The 15,182-nt window shown below is 62.0% G+C and overlaps 1 protein-coding gene across 5 annotated transcripts in view; it reads left to right on the top strand.

Moving 5' to 3' along the window:
• MYT1 (myelin transcription factor 1) overlaps nucleotides 1-15,182 on the top strand; it is a 48,805-nt gene that overhangs the window by 19,364 nt on the left and 14,259 nt on the right. For all 5 annotated transcript variants that reach the window (XM_045194962.3, XM_024559535.3, XM_045194961.2 and 2 more), the window contains 12 exons: nucleotides 2,216-2,270; nucleotides 3,047-3,077; nucleotides 5,175-5,237; nucleotides 5,642-5,889; nucleotides 7,062-7,850; nucleotides 9,233-9,367; nucleotides 9,862-9,952; nucleotides 10,233-10,346; nucleotides 10,986-11,200; nucleotides 12,508-12,632; nucleotides 13,107-13,367; nucleotides 14,868-15,022. In XM_045194962.3, coding sequence (XP_045050897.2) covers nucleotides 2,216-2,270; nucleotides 3,047-3,077; nucleotides 5,175-5,237; nucleotides 5,642-5,889; nucleotides 7,062-7,850; nucleotides 9,233-9,367; nucleotides 9,862-9,952; nucleotides 10,233-10,346; nucleotides 10,986-11,200; nucleotides 12,508-12,632; nucleotides 13,107-13,367; nucleotides 14,868-15,022 — 2,282 coding nt within the window. The remainder of the gene's footprint in view (nucleotides 1-2,215; nucleotides 2,271-3,046; nucleotides 3,078-5,174; nucleotides 5,238-5,641; nucleotides 5,890-7,061; nucleotides 7,851-9,232; nucleotides 9,368-9,861; nucleotides 9,953-10,232; nucleotides 10,347-10,985; nucleotides 11,201-12,507; nucleotides 12,633-13,106; nucleotides 13,368-14,867; nucleotides 15,023-15,182) is intronic.

The following is a 15,182-nucleotide window of genomic DNA, read 5'->3' as shown; positions in this document are numbered from 1 at the left end:
CAATAAATGAATGAAAAATTGGGGTGGGTCTTCTTGCCTTTGTGGGGTGGGGCTCTGTCTGGGGCACGGAGCACCAATGTCCAGGGCATGAGGACAGCAGAGAGCCCGCTTCTGAAGCGCTCCGCAGTCTCTGGGGCTCGGAGTTTTACCACAGCCTCGCCCAGGGCTCTGGGCAGCCAGGAATGCTGGTGTGAAATGACTCAGAAAATCTGCCTCGCTGACGCCGTCCCAAGTCTTCAGCTCCGACAAATTCCCTCTCACGTGAAAGAGCTAACCCTCCTCTCCTCCTGCACGGCAAGCAGTGTTTTCCCTTTTAGAACCAGAGCTGCACATGCTGGAGAGAGCTCACTGACCACCTGACGCAGAGAAATTGCAAGTGGAAGGAGCTCGGTGGCAAAGGGCTCGCCGTTCGCAGGTGCGCCATGGCCCACCCCTGCCACCCTCTCTGCTTGGCTCTGTGAGTACTGAATCTGCAGGAAGCCCACATTTCCCGGATGCTGTAACCCAGCAGAATGCTTGCCGGTTTCCTCGGGAAACCTGACCAGAGAAGAGCTGCAGATTGCGTTTCAGCGGCGAGCAGGCTGGCATCCAGCAATCAGCCGCATCAGCACCATTGTGTGCCTCGCATGGGAGGCAGGCGCTGTGGCCCCGCGGATGGATGGACGGATGGATGGATGGACGTTTGGAGGCTCGGAGCCATAGGGAAGCCCCTTGGACACCTGCTCCTCTCTTGCTTTCAAGGGGAGCTGTTGGCCCACATGGAGCCTCTGTCCAGAACGGAAATGGAGACACCGCGTCCTGCTGCTGGACACCTGTTTGGGAGCAGCTGGGAGCACCGTGGCTCTGTGGCCTGGACCGAATGCTGCATAAATCACCCCGGGTTTTGATTTTTCCCCTTTAACAAATCACATGACTCGTGTTCGGTGCTGATGGTGGGGGGGATTTGCTCTGCTGCCTTCATCGCACTGACTGGGGGTGTCCTTTCCTCCATGTTATCTAGACAGCCACTTCTTCCCTCTGGCGCCTCACGGTGGCCTGTGGCCAGTGGGACTGCTTGCTCTTCTTCCTGACCATGGGGGCAGGTGGTGAGTCCCGCTCTCCCAAGGCCTCTTGGGGTGCAGGGTGCTGGGCACAGGCTTCTCTCCCTTGGAGACATGGAGCACAGTGAGCCCCCTGCCCACCACCTACCTCCTGCCTCGCCGTCACCTGCCTGCCCAGATGTGTCATGGGTGACACAGGTCGAGGATCCTGTGTGATGGCCTGTAGCTCCTGGGGACTCTCCCTTGGCTCCCTTGGGAGACAGTGCAGGCAGCATCTCCCCAAAGTGGGTCAGGGGCAGGGACTTCCGGTGGGTGGGGTCCCTAATGGGCTCCGAAGGGGCCCCTGGAAGGTGCCTCTCACTCTGTCCCAGGAGAAGTGACCCCTGGAGGGTGGCCGCCAGGTCTGGTGACATGTTGACCCGTGTCCGTGCGTCAGCCTGGCTCTTGCCGATACAGCCTCCCACCACAAGAGCCACACTGTCCGGCACAGCCCGTGGCCTGTGGCCAGTCAAACCCAGACGTGCTGGGAACCCAGGACATGGGCGAGGCTTCTCGGGGTTATCACGGAGCAAACCCCCACTTGTGATTTCGTGTGGGTTGTTATTGAAATGATAAAGTCTTGGACGGATTGGGCTGAGTAAGGCAGTACTAAAATGAGTCTTAGCTGCTTCCTTTTACACCGTTAATGCGGCTGTGGGAATGTTTACAGTGACCTGGTTGACGCCCACTCTGGGCCCCCGGGCGGTGGGGACTTGCCCACATCAGGGAGGGTCCCTCAGCTCAGGTTGCCTCTCCCTGGACTGTCGGGAGCTGTCCTACCTCCAGATGCTTCCTGGAGGTCCATTCAGGTCCCAGCCACCTGTTCCTAACAGGGCGACCTCATGTTAACCCCCACGGCTCTGGGGCTCGGTGGGGCCCACATCTGTGGTGGGTGCCCTGCTCTGGTGCAAGTGAGCAGGGGTGGGGTGTGAGGCTAGGGGGCAGAGCAGGCACAGGGGACGGGGACCCCAGGCTGGCGCACTGCTCCTGGTCCCCAGCCTTCCCTGCCCTGCCAGTGGCTTCTGGTCCTCCTATGTCGCACACACGCCCTGCCCAGCAAAGCTGGAGTGGGGACTTGGCTGGCCATCCCGGCAGCCCTGTCTTCCTGCTGACATCGCTGTCATTTCTCCCTGCAGATGAGCTTGGAGAGCGAGGACAAGCGAGCTCGCACTCGATCCAAGGCCCTGCGAGGTGTGTCCCCCTCCCTGCCCCCTGCACCTGTCCGCAGCGCAGCTCTGCCTGAGTCCCAGGTGTCCATGTCCCAAGGCTATAGATGCCACTTTTCCCACCAGCGCCCCTCAGGAGAACAGAGAGACCCAGCAGCGCCCCCACCTGGCCTGTTCCGCCCTCCACGGGCCCTGGCAGCTTCCCGGTGCCTGAGGGCAGCTGAGGGGCCTCAGCCCAGACAAAGCTCAGGTGCCAAGATGAGGAGACAGACCCAGCTCCCCAGGGCAGGGGTGTTTGGGTGTGACAGGCCACCAGCCTTCCGTCACTAGCCTCCGCCTCCCAGGATGTCCACCTGGGAGCTGGTGGGGCCTGGGAGGTGGTTGGGTTGGACTGGCAGGGGTGAGGAGGCATGGGGGCCCTGCCCAGACTGAGCTGCCCCCTCGGCCCAGGCGCCCACAGGTGGGAGGGGGCGCTGAACTCCTCAGTGTGCCGGCCTCCCAGTGTGGCCCCGTGGGGCCCACCTGCCATCCCCCCCGTGCGGCTTTACCTGCCGGGTCGGGTTTCCTGCCAGAAACCAGCCTGTCTGTGCAGTTAGGGAAGGAGATACCGGCCTGGCTCGGAGGGCCCGGTGGGCCTGTGTCAGGGCGGCCTCTGTGCCCCACAGGGTCCTGGCGGGGAGCAGGCAGTGTGCCCGCCTCGGAGGCTGGCTGGGTCAGGAGAAGGTGGGGCTGGGCCACCGCTCCGCTCTCCGCGGTGCCTGTTCCGCTCTGACCCCACGTCTCCTCCCCGTCTCTCACCAGCACCCCCAGAGCCCTCAGGAGCTGACCTCAGGTAAGAGACTCCCTGCTGGCACAAGTGTCTGCGGCCCCCTCTCGAGCAACCCTACCCTGGGGCCCCCTTCCCTAATGAGGCCCCACCCTCTCTGCTACCCGTCAGCTGTCGTCACCTGCCTCCACTCCGGCCGCACCTCGTAGCCTGCCTCTCGGCAGGGGCAGGGGCAGGTGCGCACCTGGCCACCCGCAGCACCTGTTGCCACCCGGGCCCCTGCCAGACACAAAGGGCCATCTTTGTGGGCTGGCATAGAGGCCGCTGTGTCGGACGGCCTGAGGCCCCGTTTGACCAGAGGTGGGATAGGCTGTTCCCAGGCCGGAGCCTTCTGTTCTGTGTGTTGGTGCCGGGGGACCTCTGGGTGTGCCAGAGGGACGTTGCCGCGAGGTTGGAGAAAGTCATGCACAATCACATGCAGGACTCTGTGTGGGCGAGAGGCCTGGGCCCCATTGTCCCCGAGCTCCATGTCACCCACACCCTGCTGTCCCTTCACCAGCTTAGGCAGAGCCCCTGGCCTGGGGGCAGCATGGGGGTTGTGAGGAGGAGAGCAGCGACAGGCAGGGCCCCCAGCTCCTCCTGCCTCCAGAGGGCATGTGGGTCTGGTGGGCGTTCCCTTCGTGCTGAGGAGAGGTGACAGACACTCTCCTGGCGTCTTCGTCCGGGCCCATCTGCTGCCACAATGCACTTCCAGTGCTCAGGCCCCTAAGGCAGGTCACCGGGACCCGCCCAGCGCTGACCGTGCCAGGCTGTCCATGAGCCCACCCCCGGGGCTGCTGCGGGGAGTGGCCGTGTCCCTTCTCTCCCCTGAGGGGTCCTCGGCAGCCCTGCACACAGGCACACAGGCTGGGCCGGAGGCCAGGCCTCTTTTGGATGGGTGGGCGGAGGTGTGCCTTGGAGCAGGTGACGTGTTGGGGGCCGTGCCAGGGCCCCACAGGCCTCCCCAGCAGCTGTCACCTAATTGCCTGATTAACTCAGTGATTAATCGACTAATTGGGACTTCGGCTTCAAATCCCCCATAACAAGGAGCTTTTGTGGAAAGTCTCAAAGCTAGTTCTTGAGAGAGTGAAGCTGTGGGGCATAGACTGGGACAGACAGGCCAGGGACAGCGGCCACTGCTCTGTGTCTGCAGAGGAAATCCTCGGTAGAAAGGGGCCTGTCTCTCTCCCTCCCTCTCTCCTTCCGGCTTCTTACTGAAACAATGAGACTCGGCGCTGACATCAGCTGCAAGGCCCCGTGAGGAAGGTGGCGGCCAGTGGGTCCCCCATCCTACCGGGCTTTGCTGCTCTGTAAAACGCCATGATGGTGCCTCTTTGTGGGCCTTGGTTGGGGGACGTGTCCAGCAGCCCACAGATGCCTACCCCTCCGCCCGCCCAGGCCCCTCGCTGCCCTGGGGAGCTGGATCCTGAGGGAAGGGGTCTGGGTGGCATGGTCCATGTCCATGAACAGAAGTTTCCGGAGCTTTCCCCAGTTTGGTCCTGTGGGGAGACAGGATGATGGAGGGTGAGGAACCCCTGAGGTCTTGCCCCATCCACGTTTGCTCACCAGCCCTGAGGTGGTGGGAGGGGGGGGGCGCTGCAAGAGGCCCAACCCTACCCCCACCAAGGTCTCATAGCAGCTCTGGGTCACTGGCTATCCTGGCTTCCCCACACCAGGCTCGGCCATGTCTGCATGTTCCCAGGCATCCCCCCTGCCTCTAGCGCCGCTCCCCTGGCGAGGGCCCCAGAGACAGTGGCCTCTGCACCGCAGACGGGCGATGGCCTGGAGCAGCCGTTGGTGCTTTGCCCTGGGCCAGCCTCAGGAGGGGGTCCTGGGGCACCTCAGAGGGTCTGTCTCCTAGGGGCCATTTCCTGCTGTGGGAATGCCCTGTCCGTGGAAAACGGAAGCTTCCAAGAGAGGCCCCCGCTGGAAGGCTCAGCTCATGCGTCCGGGTCCTCATAGTGAACATGCTCACAAAACTGCTGTTTGTGTGTTCACGGGGGAGTCCTTTCATTAATTTCAGCCAACTGCTAGCGGCCGTGTTGACAGCCACAGTCTGGAGACCCCTGCTGAGGGTCTGGGTGGGGCCCCTCCCCTGAGTGACCGCTCTGCTTGTCTCCCCAGCTGCCCCACCCCGGGGTGCACAGGCGCGGGCCATATCCGCGGCAAGTACTCCAGGCACCGGAGGTAAGAAGGCTGTGCAGGAGCAGCTCCGGGGCACACTGAGGTGGCCCGAGTCATCCTGGGGTGCACTTGACCTCAGGGGTCCCCCTGCTGCCCCCAGTTTGGAGGGTGGATGAGGGTGTTAAGGGTCTGCAGGTGGACAGGGATGGGCTGGGGCCCCCAAGGACCTGCCAGGTGGGCACAGAGCAGAGCAGTGGGCGCCAGGCCCCACACTCAGGGGTCTTCTGAGAGAAGCTGGAAATGCAACTGAAAACACAATCAGGACAATTCACGTCACGTCCGAAAGCAGCCTGCTGGTGTGTCTGGGGCTACTAGCGGAGGGATGGCGGGGAGATGACCGGAGGAGCAGGGGTGAAGGGCAGGAGGGCCTGGGAGGTACTGACAGGCGGCCGGGCCCCCCCCTCCAGTTTGCAGAGCTGCCCTCTGGCCAAGAAGAGGAAGCTGGAGGGTGCCGAGGCCCAGCACCTGGTGTCCAAGCGGAAGTCACACCCCCTGAAGCTGGCTCTGGACGAGGGCTACGGCGTGGACAGCGATGGCAGCGAGGACGCCGAGGTGAAGGAGGCCTCTGTTTCCGATGAATCGGAAGGAACCCTGGAGGAGGATGAGGCCGGGATGCCAGGACAGGAGGAGATTCATCGCCCTGAGCCAGCTGAAGGTGCTTTGTTGCTCTTTCTGCCCCGAATAAAGGGCGCTCAGTGTGTCCCTGGAGAGCCACAGCCTGGGAGCCGGGAGGGCCCCTTGCCAAGGAAGCCCGTCCTGAGAACAAGTGACGTCCTGTCCCGACAGTGGTGGGGCTTCCTGGGGAGGGGCTGGGGGCGCGTCCGTGGGAGGCGGTGGTTGGTGTCCGTGCACAAGAGAGATGGACACGTGGATATGACTGTATGTCTGGCCCTTGGGATAAACTGCCCAGGGTGGGGTGGGCATCCGCTGGACATCAGGTGAGATCAAGGGGGACCAAGGCAGACCCCTGCTTGTACTGTCTTCCCTGTGGGGCACTCAGCCCTTGGAAATGCTGGTGTAAAGGCCCAAGGTCCGAACCCCCCAACACCCCTGAGCTTCTGGTGTCTTCTGACCTTGCAGGGCCTGAGGTGGATCTTTATTTTATTTTGGAGCCGATCCTGGTGGGCCCCACATGAGCCTCCCTTCAGGGCTCTGGCATGGCCTCCCGGACCACTTGCTCGCCTGCTTCCTCACAAAGCAGGGAGTCTGGGGTCAGCCGCCAGTGCCCACCCCGGGGGCACCCCACAGGCCCGGTGTGTGGTGAGCGCCGTGCGTCTTTGTCGTCGCCATTACAACCTTTGAACTTAGGCCCTTTAAAAAGTATAAGTTTGTTTGGTGCTTTTTGATTCTGAAACAATTTTTATTTTTATTTTTTTAAAGATTTTATTTATTTATTTCTAGAGAGGGGAAGGGAGAGAGAAAGAGAAACACCAATGTGTGGTTGCCTCTCGCGTGCCCCCCACTGGGGACCTGGCCTGCAGCCCAGGCATGTGCCCTGACTGGGAATTGAACCTGCAACCCTTTGGTTCACAGGCCAGTGGCTCAATCCACTGAGCCACGCCAGCCAGGGCTGAAACAATTTTTAAATAGTTGAGCTCCGTTTTGAGAAATGACTTGAGAAAGTACTACACTTAGCAGTTACCCATCTGCCCCTCAAATAAACTCCCCATGATCTCGGTCCAGGCAGAGGCGGAGACACACAGGACCCCGCCGAGCCCTGTTTCTGGGGGTTCCGTGTTTTGGGCTGTGTCAGGAAGTGGGGACCAGAGGCCTGGACACCCGCCCTCCCTGTGCACCCCACCACATGGCTTTTCTGGTCTTCTGCAGGAAGGAGCCCCACCAAGTCCCACTTTGGACCCCACCCCATTGGCAGCCCCACGGGCCCTTCCAAAGGCAGCTATGGCAGCTATCAGGAAATCATTGCAACTTCTCTCCTGAACTTGGGCCAAGTTGCTGGGGAGACCCTGGTCCGGGAGGGCTCGGGCCAAGGAGCCCAGCTGGGCCCAGGCGCCGTGCGCCTGGTCCAAGAGGAAGCCGAAGAAGGGGCCACCAGTGACGAAGGGGAACGGGCCATCTTCATCCCGCCTGAGGACGCAGAGGAAGTCATTGAGGTCACCAGCGACCGCTGCCAGGAGCTGAGTCCCCAGGCCCTGGAGAGTATGACCAGTGAGGAGCCCAGCCCTCAGAAAGGCTCCCTGGGTCACGAGGAGGAGGAGGAGGAGGACGAGGAAGAGGAAGATGAGGAGGAAGAGGAGGATGAGGACGAGGACGAGGAGGCGTCCACGCCCGATGGGGCCTGCCAGGAGGGCACCCCCCACGCTGCTGCCCAGCAGGCCCCCGAGCTCCCCAGCCCCCTGCCTGAGGACTCAGTGGTGGCGGAGCTGCCCTCTGAGGATAGCAAGGATGAGGACTTGCGCTCCCAGAAGTCCGCGGTCACCGACGAGTCGGAGATGTACGACATGATGACGCGTGGCAACCTGGGCCTCCTGGAGCAGGCCATCGCCCTGAAGGCGGAGCAGGTGCGCACTGTGTGCGGGCCCGCGGAGCAGGGCCCGGGAGAGCCCCTGAAGGCGGCCAGGCCCCTGGACACAGCGCGCAAGACCTACGGCAGCAAAGGTGGGCCTGGCGTGGGCGTGCACACCCACAGACCTCCCGAGGTCCCTCGGGCTGGGGGCGGGACGGACGCAGACCAGGGACAAGGATGCACGTGACACAGAGCAAGGTCCTGGCTCACCTGCCACCTGGGGTTGTGGCGGGACAGACAGACCTGGGGACTGACCGAGCTATTGCGGAACTTGAGTCAGCGACAGCCCTGGGGACCTTCTGGCCTGTGGAGACACTGGGCCACATTTTCTGGGAACACTCACTAGTGTGGATCTGGCTCAGGGGCAGATATTCAGGGACAGCTGAGGGGACAGAGATGGGGACATTATTCAACCTGAGGATGCTTGTCGAGGGGAGACCCTGGTAAGGTGGCACAGACTTCAAGGACAGCCGTTTGGGGCCCACAGTCAGGCCAGCACAGGGCCATGGGCACCAGGAGGCCTGTGTTCAGGGGACAGAAGCTTGGGGTTGGTGTAGGGTGTCAGTCTTGGGGTGGGCTGGGGTCCCACGGGGCAGTGGGACATGGTTGGAGAGGGGCATGCTGGGGGACACAGGGACACAGAGTGACAGACCCAGACCCAGGTGTTCAGGACTCATTCCTGTGGGACAGACATTAGGGGTCCCAGATGCCATATCCTGCTTTTGGGATGATGTTGAGGGCGTGGACCCAGGGGCAGAGGCCGGGGGCCAGGCTGGGGGCAAAAGGCCATGGGACGCAGGATGCCTGGGGCAGGAGCCGAGGTGCTGACCCGGGGCATCTGCATGGAGGCCAGTTTGCCGGGAAGCTGGTGTTGGGAGGGGTCGGAGAGCCACCCACCCTTCAAATGTGGCCCTGTGGCTTCCAGGTGCTTCCAGAGGGGTGGCTCCACCCAGGCGTTTCCCTGGGCAAAGGCCCCTCTCTGGAGACCTTCCTCGTCAGGACAGGCCCCACACACCCTAGGGGCCTCTCTGGGCTCACGTAGGCTGGAGGAGGTCAGTAACTGAGGTATGAGCTTAAAGTTCTGCCCTGGCATTTTTTAGTCATGTGACTTGGGTAAGTTCCTTAACCTCTTTGCCTCCTGGTTTTGTCAAATCCAAAGGACACACCCTGGCGAGGACCTCATCACATTATCTTCACCTCTCTGTGCAGAGGCCGGACCTCGAGGCATGGGGGCTCCAGGCAATTGGCCCTGGCTCTGAGACCAGCTGCCCTCTGGGTCCTGCACACCACAGTGCATCCTGCCCACTGTTTGGGGCAGTTTGGCCAGCCCCTGGGCAGACTGCTGGAGTCACTTTGCCCTCCAGCCCTGGCCCCTCTCCCCTCTGGACAGCCAGAGAGCGGCTCAGCGGTGCTGCCCCCCACTGTTCGCTGCACGGCTTCCTGGCCACCTCTGACGGGGGCCGTGTCTCTTCAGATGCCTCTAGAGCAGAGAAGCGTGAGATCAAGTGTCCGACACCAGGCTGTGACGGCACAGGGCACGTGACTGGCCTGTACCCTCACCACCGCAGCCTGTCCGGCTGCCCCCACAAGGACAGGATCCCTCCAGAGAGTGAGTAGCTCTGCACAGCTCGGGCCAGCTCTCGTGTTTGGATGGAGGCCACTCAGGGCCCTGTCCCTTGGGTTAGCACCGTCCCGATGCCCAAACTCAAGCCCTACAAGGCTGGGGACACAGAGGGTGCCCAGCCATCCACTTGAGATGCCAGCTTGGGTCAGGGTCCCCAGGAGGCGACCAGGGGCACAGGCACCCTGAGGGGAGACAGGCTGTCAGTGGGGCTCCTCTGTGCTCCGGAGGCTCAAAGGAAGCCTGACTTCTGGGCTAGAGGCAGCAACTGTGAACTTGAGGTTGACAGGGGCAGTCACAGAGCAGCCAGAGGTTGTGAAGCTGAGTTGGTTTCAGCCCCAGGAGGCAGAGGCCATGGCGGGGAGGGGGGGCATGTGGGGATTGGACTGAGGACCGTCACCCCAAGCTGCTGTGTGCCTGTCCTAGGAAGATGCAGACTTCAGACTGGCTGTGCTCACCCTGGGCCCCCCATTCTCTTTCAGTCTTGGCCATGCACGAGAATGTGCTCAAGTGCCCCACCCCCGGCTGCACGGGCCAGGGCCATGTGAACAGCAACCGGAACACACACAGAAGGTACTCACCGAGCCATTGCATGAGGGCGGGGGTGGGGTGCGCTGGGCCTGCCATACGTAGCCCCTCAGCAATGGTGCCAGGTCAGGGCAGGCCCCAGAGTCGCCCCAAGCAAATGGCCTGAGCAGCTGGTGCTCTGAGGGCTTGAGCCCGGAGCAGAAGAGAGAACCCAGTTCTGGAGGCATGGCGGCTCCCCAGGCCACTGTGGGTGCCTGCCTCTGTCCCTGGCTGGACAGGCAGGGCCTAGTGGAGAGGGCTCAGCTGTTCCCATGTCCGTCTCTAGTTTGTCTGGGTGTCCCATTGCTGCTGCTGAAAAATTAGCCAAATCTCAAGAGAAACAGCAACCGCAGACAGGAGATCCCTCCAAGACTGGCTCCAGTTCAGATCGGATCCTCAGGTGGGTGATGGGGTGGCTAACTCCCGGCTGCATATGCCTCAGGCAGCCGGGGCCTCCCAGGGTGGGGTGGGGGCACACAGGATCGTCCCCAGTCCACTGCAGAGGCAGGTGGGGGTCCCCTGTTCCCCTTTCTGTCCCATCTGTCCGAGCTGACTGGAACAGAAGCCCCTCCATGCCTGGCCTGGCCGAAGTCTTCTCCTGGGCGGCCTCCTCGGCCAGGGGCTCATGCCACTTCTGTGCATTTAAACATCTGAACTCTTCCAAGAGTCTCAGTGACAGTGAATGAAATGCCGGCAGTGGTCTTCTGCTGGTCCCTGACTCTGCCGTGGCTGCCGCCCACGAAGAGCTGAGTCTTGGTTCTCAGGAACATGCCCCAGGTCACTCCCCCGCCCCCACCACTGCTGCCCCCTGCCTGGGCAAGGCTGCTGAGCTGTGGGAATCCTGCTCTCCTGAGCTCTGGGGGTAAAGTCCAGGCCCTCCCTCCTCCAGCTGTGCTGTCTTGCAGTGGTGGGGCTCGGGGGAGGGTCTCCCAGGCGTCTGCCCTCACAGGGCTCTGAAGGGCCCCTGTGCCAGCTGTGGTGGGAGGCGATGGGTCCCTGGGTCCTGTCCTCATGGTTCTGCATCTGCCCTGTACCCCAGACCCATGTGCTTCGTGAAGCAGCTTGAGGTCCCTCCTTACGGAAGCTACAGGCCCAGCGTGGGTCCTGCCACGCCCAGGGCCAACCTGGCCAAGGAGCTGGAGAAGTTCTCCAAGGTCACCTTCGACTACGCAAGTTTTGATGCTCAGGTTTTTGGCAAACGCATGCTTGCCCCAAAGATTCAGACCAGCGAAACCTCACCTAAAGCCTTTAAATGTAAGTTGGGGGGTTGTTCCTGGGAGGTGTGAGGTGAGGACCAGTGGAGGGGGCACCCTGGCCATCCACCCTGCATACTGAGGGGGATGGAACTGGGCCCTCGCTGCCCCAGTACCCACCCCTCCTGTTCACCTTGAAACTCCACGTTTCCCCTTTCTGTCTGCGAGACAAAGCCAGGTCCTCTGTGGTGTGTGTGTCCAACAGTAAAGAATAACTTGACTGGTGTGGTGCGGCCTGGGAAAACTCCCTCCCCAGCCGCCTTCTCCCAGCCTGTGTGACTGGACAGTGGCCCAGCTGCCCAGCAGCCAGGGTGTGTGCATGTAGCTCTGTGTGGCCGGGCCCAGCCGAGCCTGGTGCCCTGACGAGCCGTTTTCCTTCCTGCTTGGAGATCGTCTTGCTGGATACCATGTGTTATTTGTGATACTAGCTACAAATTTTCCTGGGTGCTTGTACTAACAAAAATGAACCTTGGGGAGCGATCCTTCCTGGGTTTTTTTTGTCATTTATTGCACTCATTTGTGGATTGCCAGCCCATTAGCCCTGAAAATGCACATGAAATGGAGAAGCACCCCCCATGTACCTGAGATTGGAACTGGCATCTCCTGGGGGGAACTGGAGTTTCCTACATGTTAATAACAAACGTACCAACTGATACAATTTGATACAATTGCCAGCGGAACCTGTTTGGTCTGAGGCATCCTGCCTTCCCGCACTGCCTCCCACTAACACCTGCCTTTTCTGTGTTCCTGGGAATTTGCTGGGGATGTCTCAGGACTCTCATACCCGAGAGTGATTTTATGGCTGCTGCACAATTACCAGAAAAGATAGCATTTTACACCTTATGTTTTTTGAACAATTATGTTACTTTGTTAAAGCAGGGACACCAAAGTCAGCCTTTTGAGATATTTGATACAGTTTTCATGCCTGGATGATATTCCGAACATGCATCCTGTTTACAGAATTCTTTGGTCCTTCCAAAACCGATGTGCCACCTGTTTTTGTTCGAAATATCAGGGATGCTGGCATGTCTTTGGAGGGTTTTGCTCTTTCTGTACAAACTTTGGTCAGGCCGGAAATAGCCTCCTCAGTCCGAAACAGGGGAGCACAGGGGTGGGGGTGGGCAGGTGTGAGCCCAAGTCCCCCCTCTCTGCAGCTGGGCCCTGTGCACCCAGCTGCCCCCCAGCCCCTGTGTGTCTGCAGCCGCCTGCCGTGCAGGTTGGGCCTCAGCCCTGTGTTGCTCCCTTCTTGCAGCCAAGCCTCTCCCAAAGGCCGCCCCCCCAGGCACAGCTCCCCATCCTCTCCCGCAGGCTTTGACTACGCGCACGATGCCGAGGCCGCGCACATGGCTGCCACCGCCATCCTGAACCTCTCCACACGCTGCTGGGAGATGCCCGAGAACCTCAGCACGAAACCGCAGGACGTGCCCGGCAAGGTTGGTGTGGCCCTGCAGGGCCCTGCTGGGCAGAGAGTGGCCGGGAAGTTAACAGTCAGGGCCGAGCAGTGTGTCTGTGGGGAGGGTCATCCTCCCCTTTTCTCCCCCAGCCTTGGCCCCTGCTGACCGGAGAGCTTGGATGGGTGCCTCCCGAGAGCTGTGTGCTGGGCCGAAGAGGGCCCACAGGGCTGTGCACGCACGTGTCCCCTCGTGTCTCCCCACGTCTGAGGGTCGCGCCCATGTTCTCGTCTGACCAAGCTCCTGCTCTCGAGGGTCTGGCCTGTGGTCCGGGGCACGGGAAGGAGGGAGGCGGCCTCTCTTCCACGCGGGCTTCAGGACTCGGGTCTCAGATCTGTTCTGTCGGGCTCTGCAGCCTTGTGAGGGATGCGTCTGGCATCTCTGCGCAGCTCTGCTGAGAACCATGGCCCGCTGGCAGGGGTGGGCCTGGACACAGCTGGTGCCTTTGCCTTGCAGGCCGCGGACATCGAGGTGGATGAGAACGGGACCCTGGACCTGAGCATGCACAAACACCGCAGGCGGGAGAGTGCGTTCCCTGGTGGTGGCGGCGGCGGCAGCCCCGGGGTGAGGTCTCCTGACCCCTCCCAGCGCCAGAGCAGTGCCCCCGGCAGCGGCATGACCTCACCCCAGTCCAGCCAGGGGTCCCGCCAGGAGGAGTGGGACCGGCCCCTGGACTACACCAAGCCCAGCCGCCAGCGGGAGGAGGAGCCTGAGGAGGTAGGTCCCACAGCCTGCGGGCTGCTTCTCGGGGCGGGGCCTCCAGGGCTCCTATCCCTTTGCGCCCAGGGCCCTCCGCCGTCCACACGACCAGGACGAAGCCCATCCCCCGGGAGGGGTTTTCCTCGCTGGGCGATGCTGAGTCCTGGTCCTGTCTGAGAGGGGTGGTCTTTTCACCCCGAGGACATGCGAACAGGACCTCTGAGGGCCTGGGGAGGAAATGGCTTCTTTCAGACTCCCCAGGGGACGGCTCGGGCACGACTCTTGAGTCCCCTGGTGTTGTGGGCCTCCCACCAAACAGGGACACCCCGAACTCTGGCAGCAGCCCTTTCTCTGGTCCCCAGGATGCTCAGGCCACCTGTCCCCCTAGTTAGAGGCAAGAGGGGACTCCTGGCCTTGGGAGGAGCCCCCAGTGGGCAGTGGCCTGAGGCACAAGACAAGTGCTGCCTGGTAAAGAGCACGGAACTGGTGTCTCTGTGGGGGCTGTGGTCTGGGGTGGTGGATAGTCCCTGCCCAGTCCCTCCAGCCACTTGAGATGGGGGCTGATGGAAGGCTTTTCCCAAGGGGCTCCCCTTTTTCCCGAGCATCCCCGTCTCCTCCCAGGACTGTCACTGTCCCCTGTGGGGTGACCCAGGTCTCAGAGGCCCTGAGGTTCCCGCCCACTGCAGCCTGTCCCTGCCCTCTCCCTGCAGACACCGCCTACCCTCCAGGAAGAAGCCTCAGCTCCCCTCCTCCGGCCGCCTCTGCTAGGCTTGGGGGCCCCACATCCCAGGCATTGGGTCACTCCCGGCAACACCTCTGGAGCCGGGCCTCCTGGGTCCCTGTACTGGGGTTCTGGACTCTGTCTCGGGCCCCCTCCAGCTTTGCCCGTCCTGGAGCACATGGTGGCCCCCTTGTGGCCCCCCCACAACCCAGCCTCAGGCCATGGACCCTGTCCACCGCCCCATGTCCCTGGGCCCCAGGGAGGCTCTCCTGGTTTGGGAGCCCCGTCTATCCGGAAGGGCAGCTTTGTGCAACGTGCTTAGGCTAATGAGTCCATAGTGACGAGGCCTCGAGGTGTCTTTTTCCTGGGCCACTTCTCCAGGCACCTCCTCCTCCCCTGATCCCTGCCAGTCTGTGAGCGGCTGCCCTCGGCTCCAGGTTCGAGGTGGCACCTCCACCCCGAGAGGCTGAGCGGTTGCTAGGGACAGAATGCCAAAGTGCAGTGTGGGCGTCTGTTCCCCGTGAGCCTCCATAAACACCTGCCGGGGGTGGAACGCTGTGGGGCGTCGGGAGGCCCCTGTTGCTGTGGCAGCTGTATCTGAGGTGGAGGGTGCCCCAGCCCCTTGAGGAGCTGTCTTCTGTGTCTGGGGGGCGGGCCATCTTCCTCCCCAATACAAAGACAGGAGACGCCAGATGCAGCCTATATGGACAACACTCTGAAGGGTCCCTGTCCCTCTCCCCGGGCTGGGTGCCCGGCCCCGCCGGCGGTTAAAACCTCTCCCTGCTGGTTTTTTGCAGTCAGAGCCAGCAGCCCATTCTTTTGCTTCTTCTGAAGCAGATGACCAGGAAGTGTCGGAAGAGAATTTTGAGGAGCGGAAGTACCCCGGGGAAGTTACCCTGACCAACTTTAAGCTGAAGTTTCTCTCCAAGGACATAAAGAAGGAGCTGCTCACGTAAGTACCCACCCCAGCCGACAGGGCTCCTCAGGGAGTCTGCACAGCCGGGACCGGAGCATGGCTGGGCCGGGCCCGGGTTGCGGGCTGGCCGGGGCCTTCCGCTGCCCTCGGCGGGCAGAGGGTGAGCGTCCTTCACTGGAACCCACTCCATCAGGCA

The sequence above is a fragment of the Desmodus rotundus genome, chromosome 6 (genome assembly GCF_022682495.2).
Source record: "Desmodus rotundus isolate HL8 chromosome 6, HLdesRot8A.1, whole genome shotgun sequence".
Taxonomy (NCBI): domain Eukaryota; kingdom Metazoa; phylum Chordata; class Mammalia; order Chiroptera; family Phyllostomidae; genus Desmodus; species Desmodus rotundus.
Note: the sequence above shows the minus strand (reverse complement) of the source record. Positions and strands in the feature narration are given on the sequence as shown.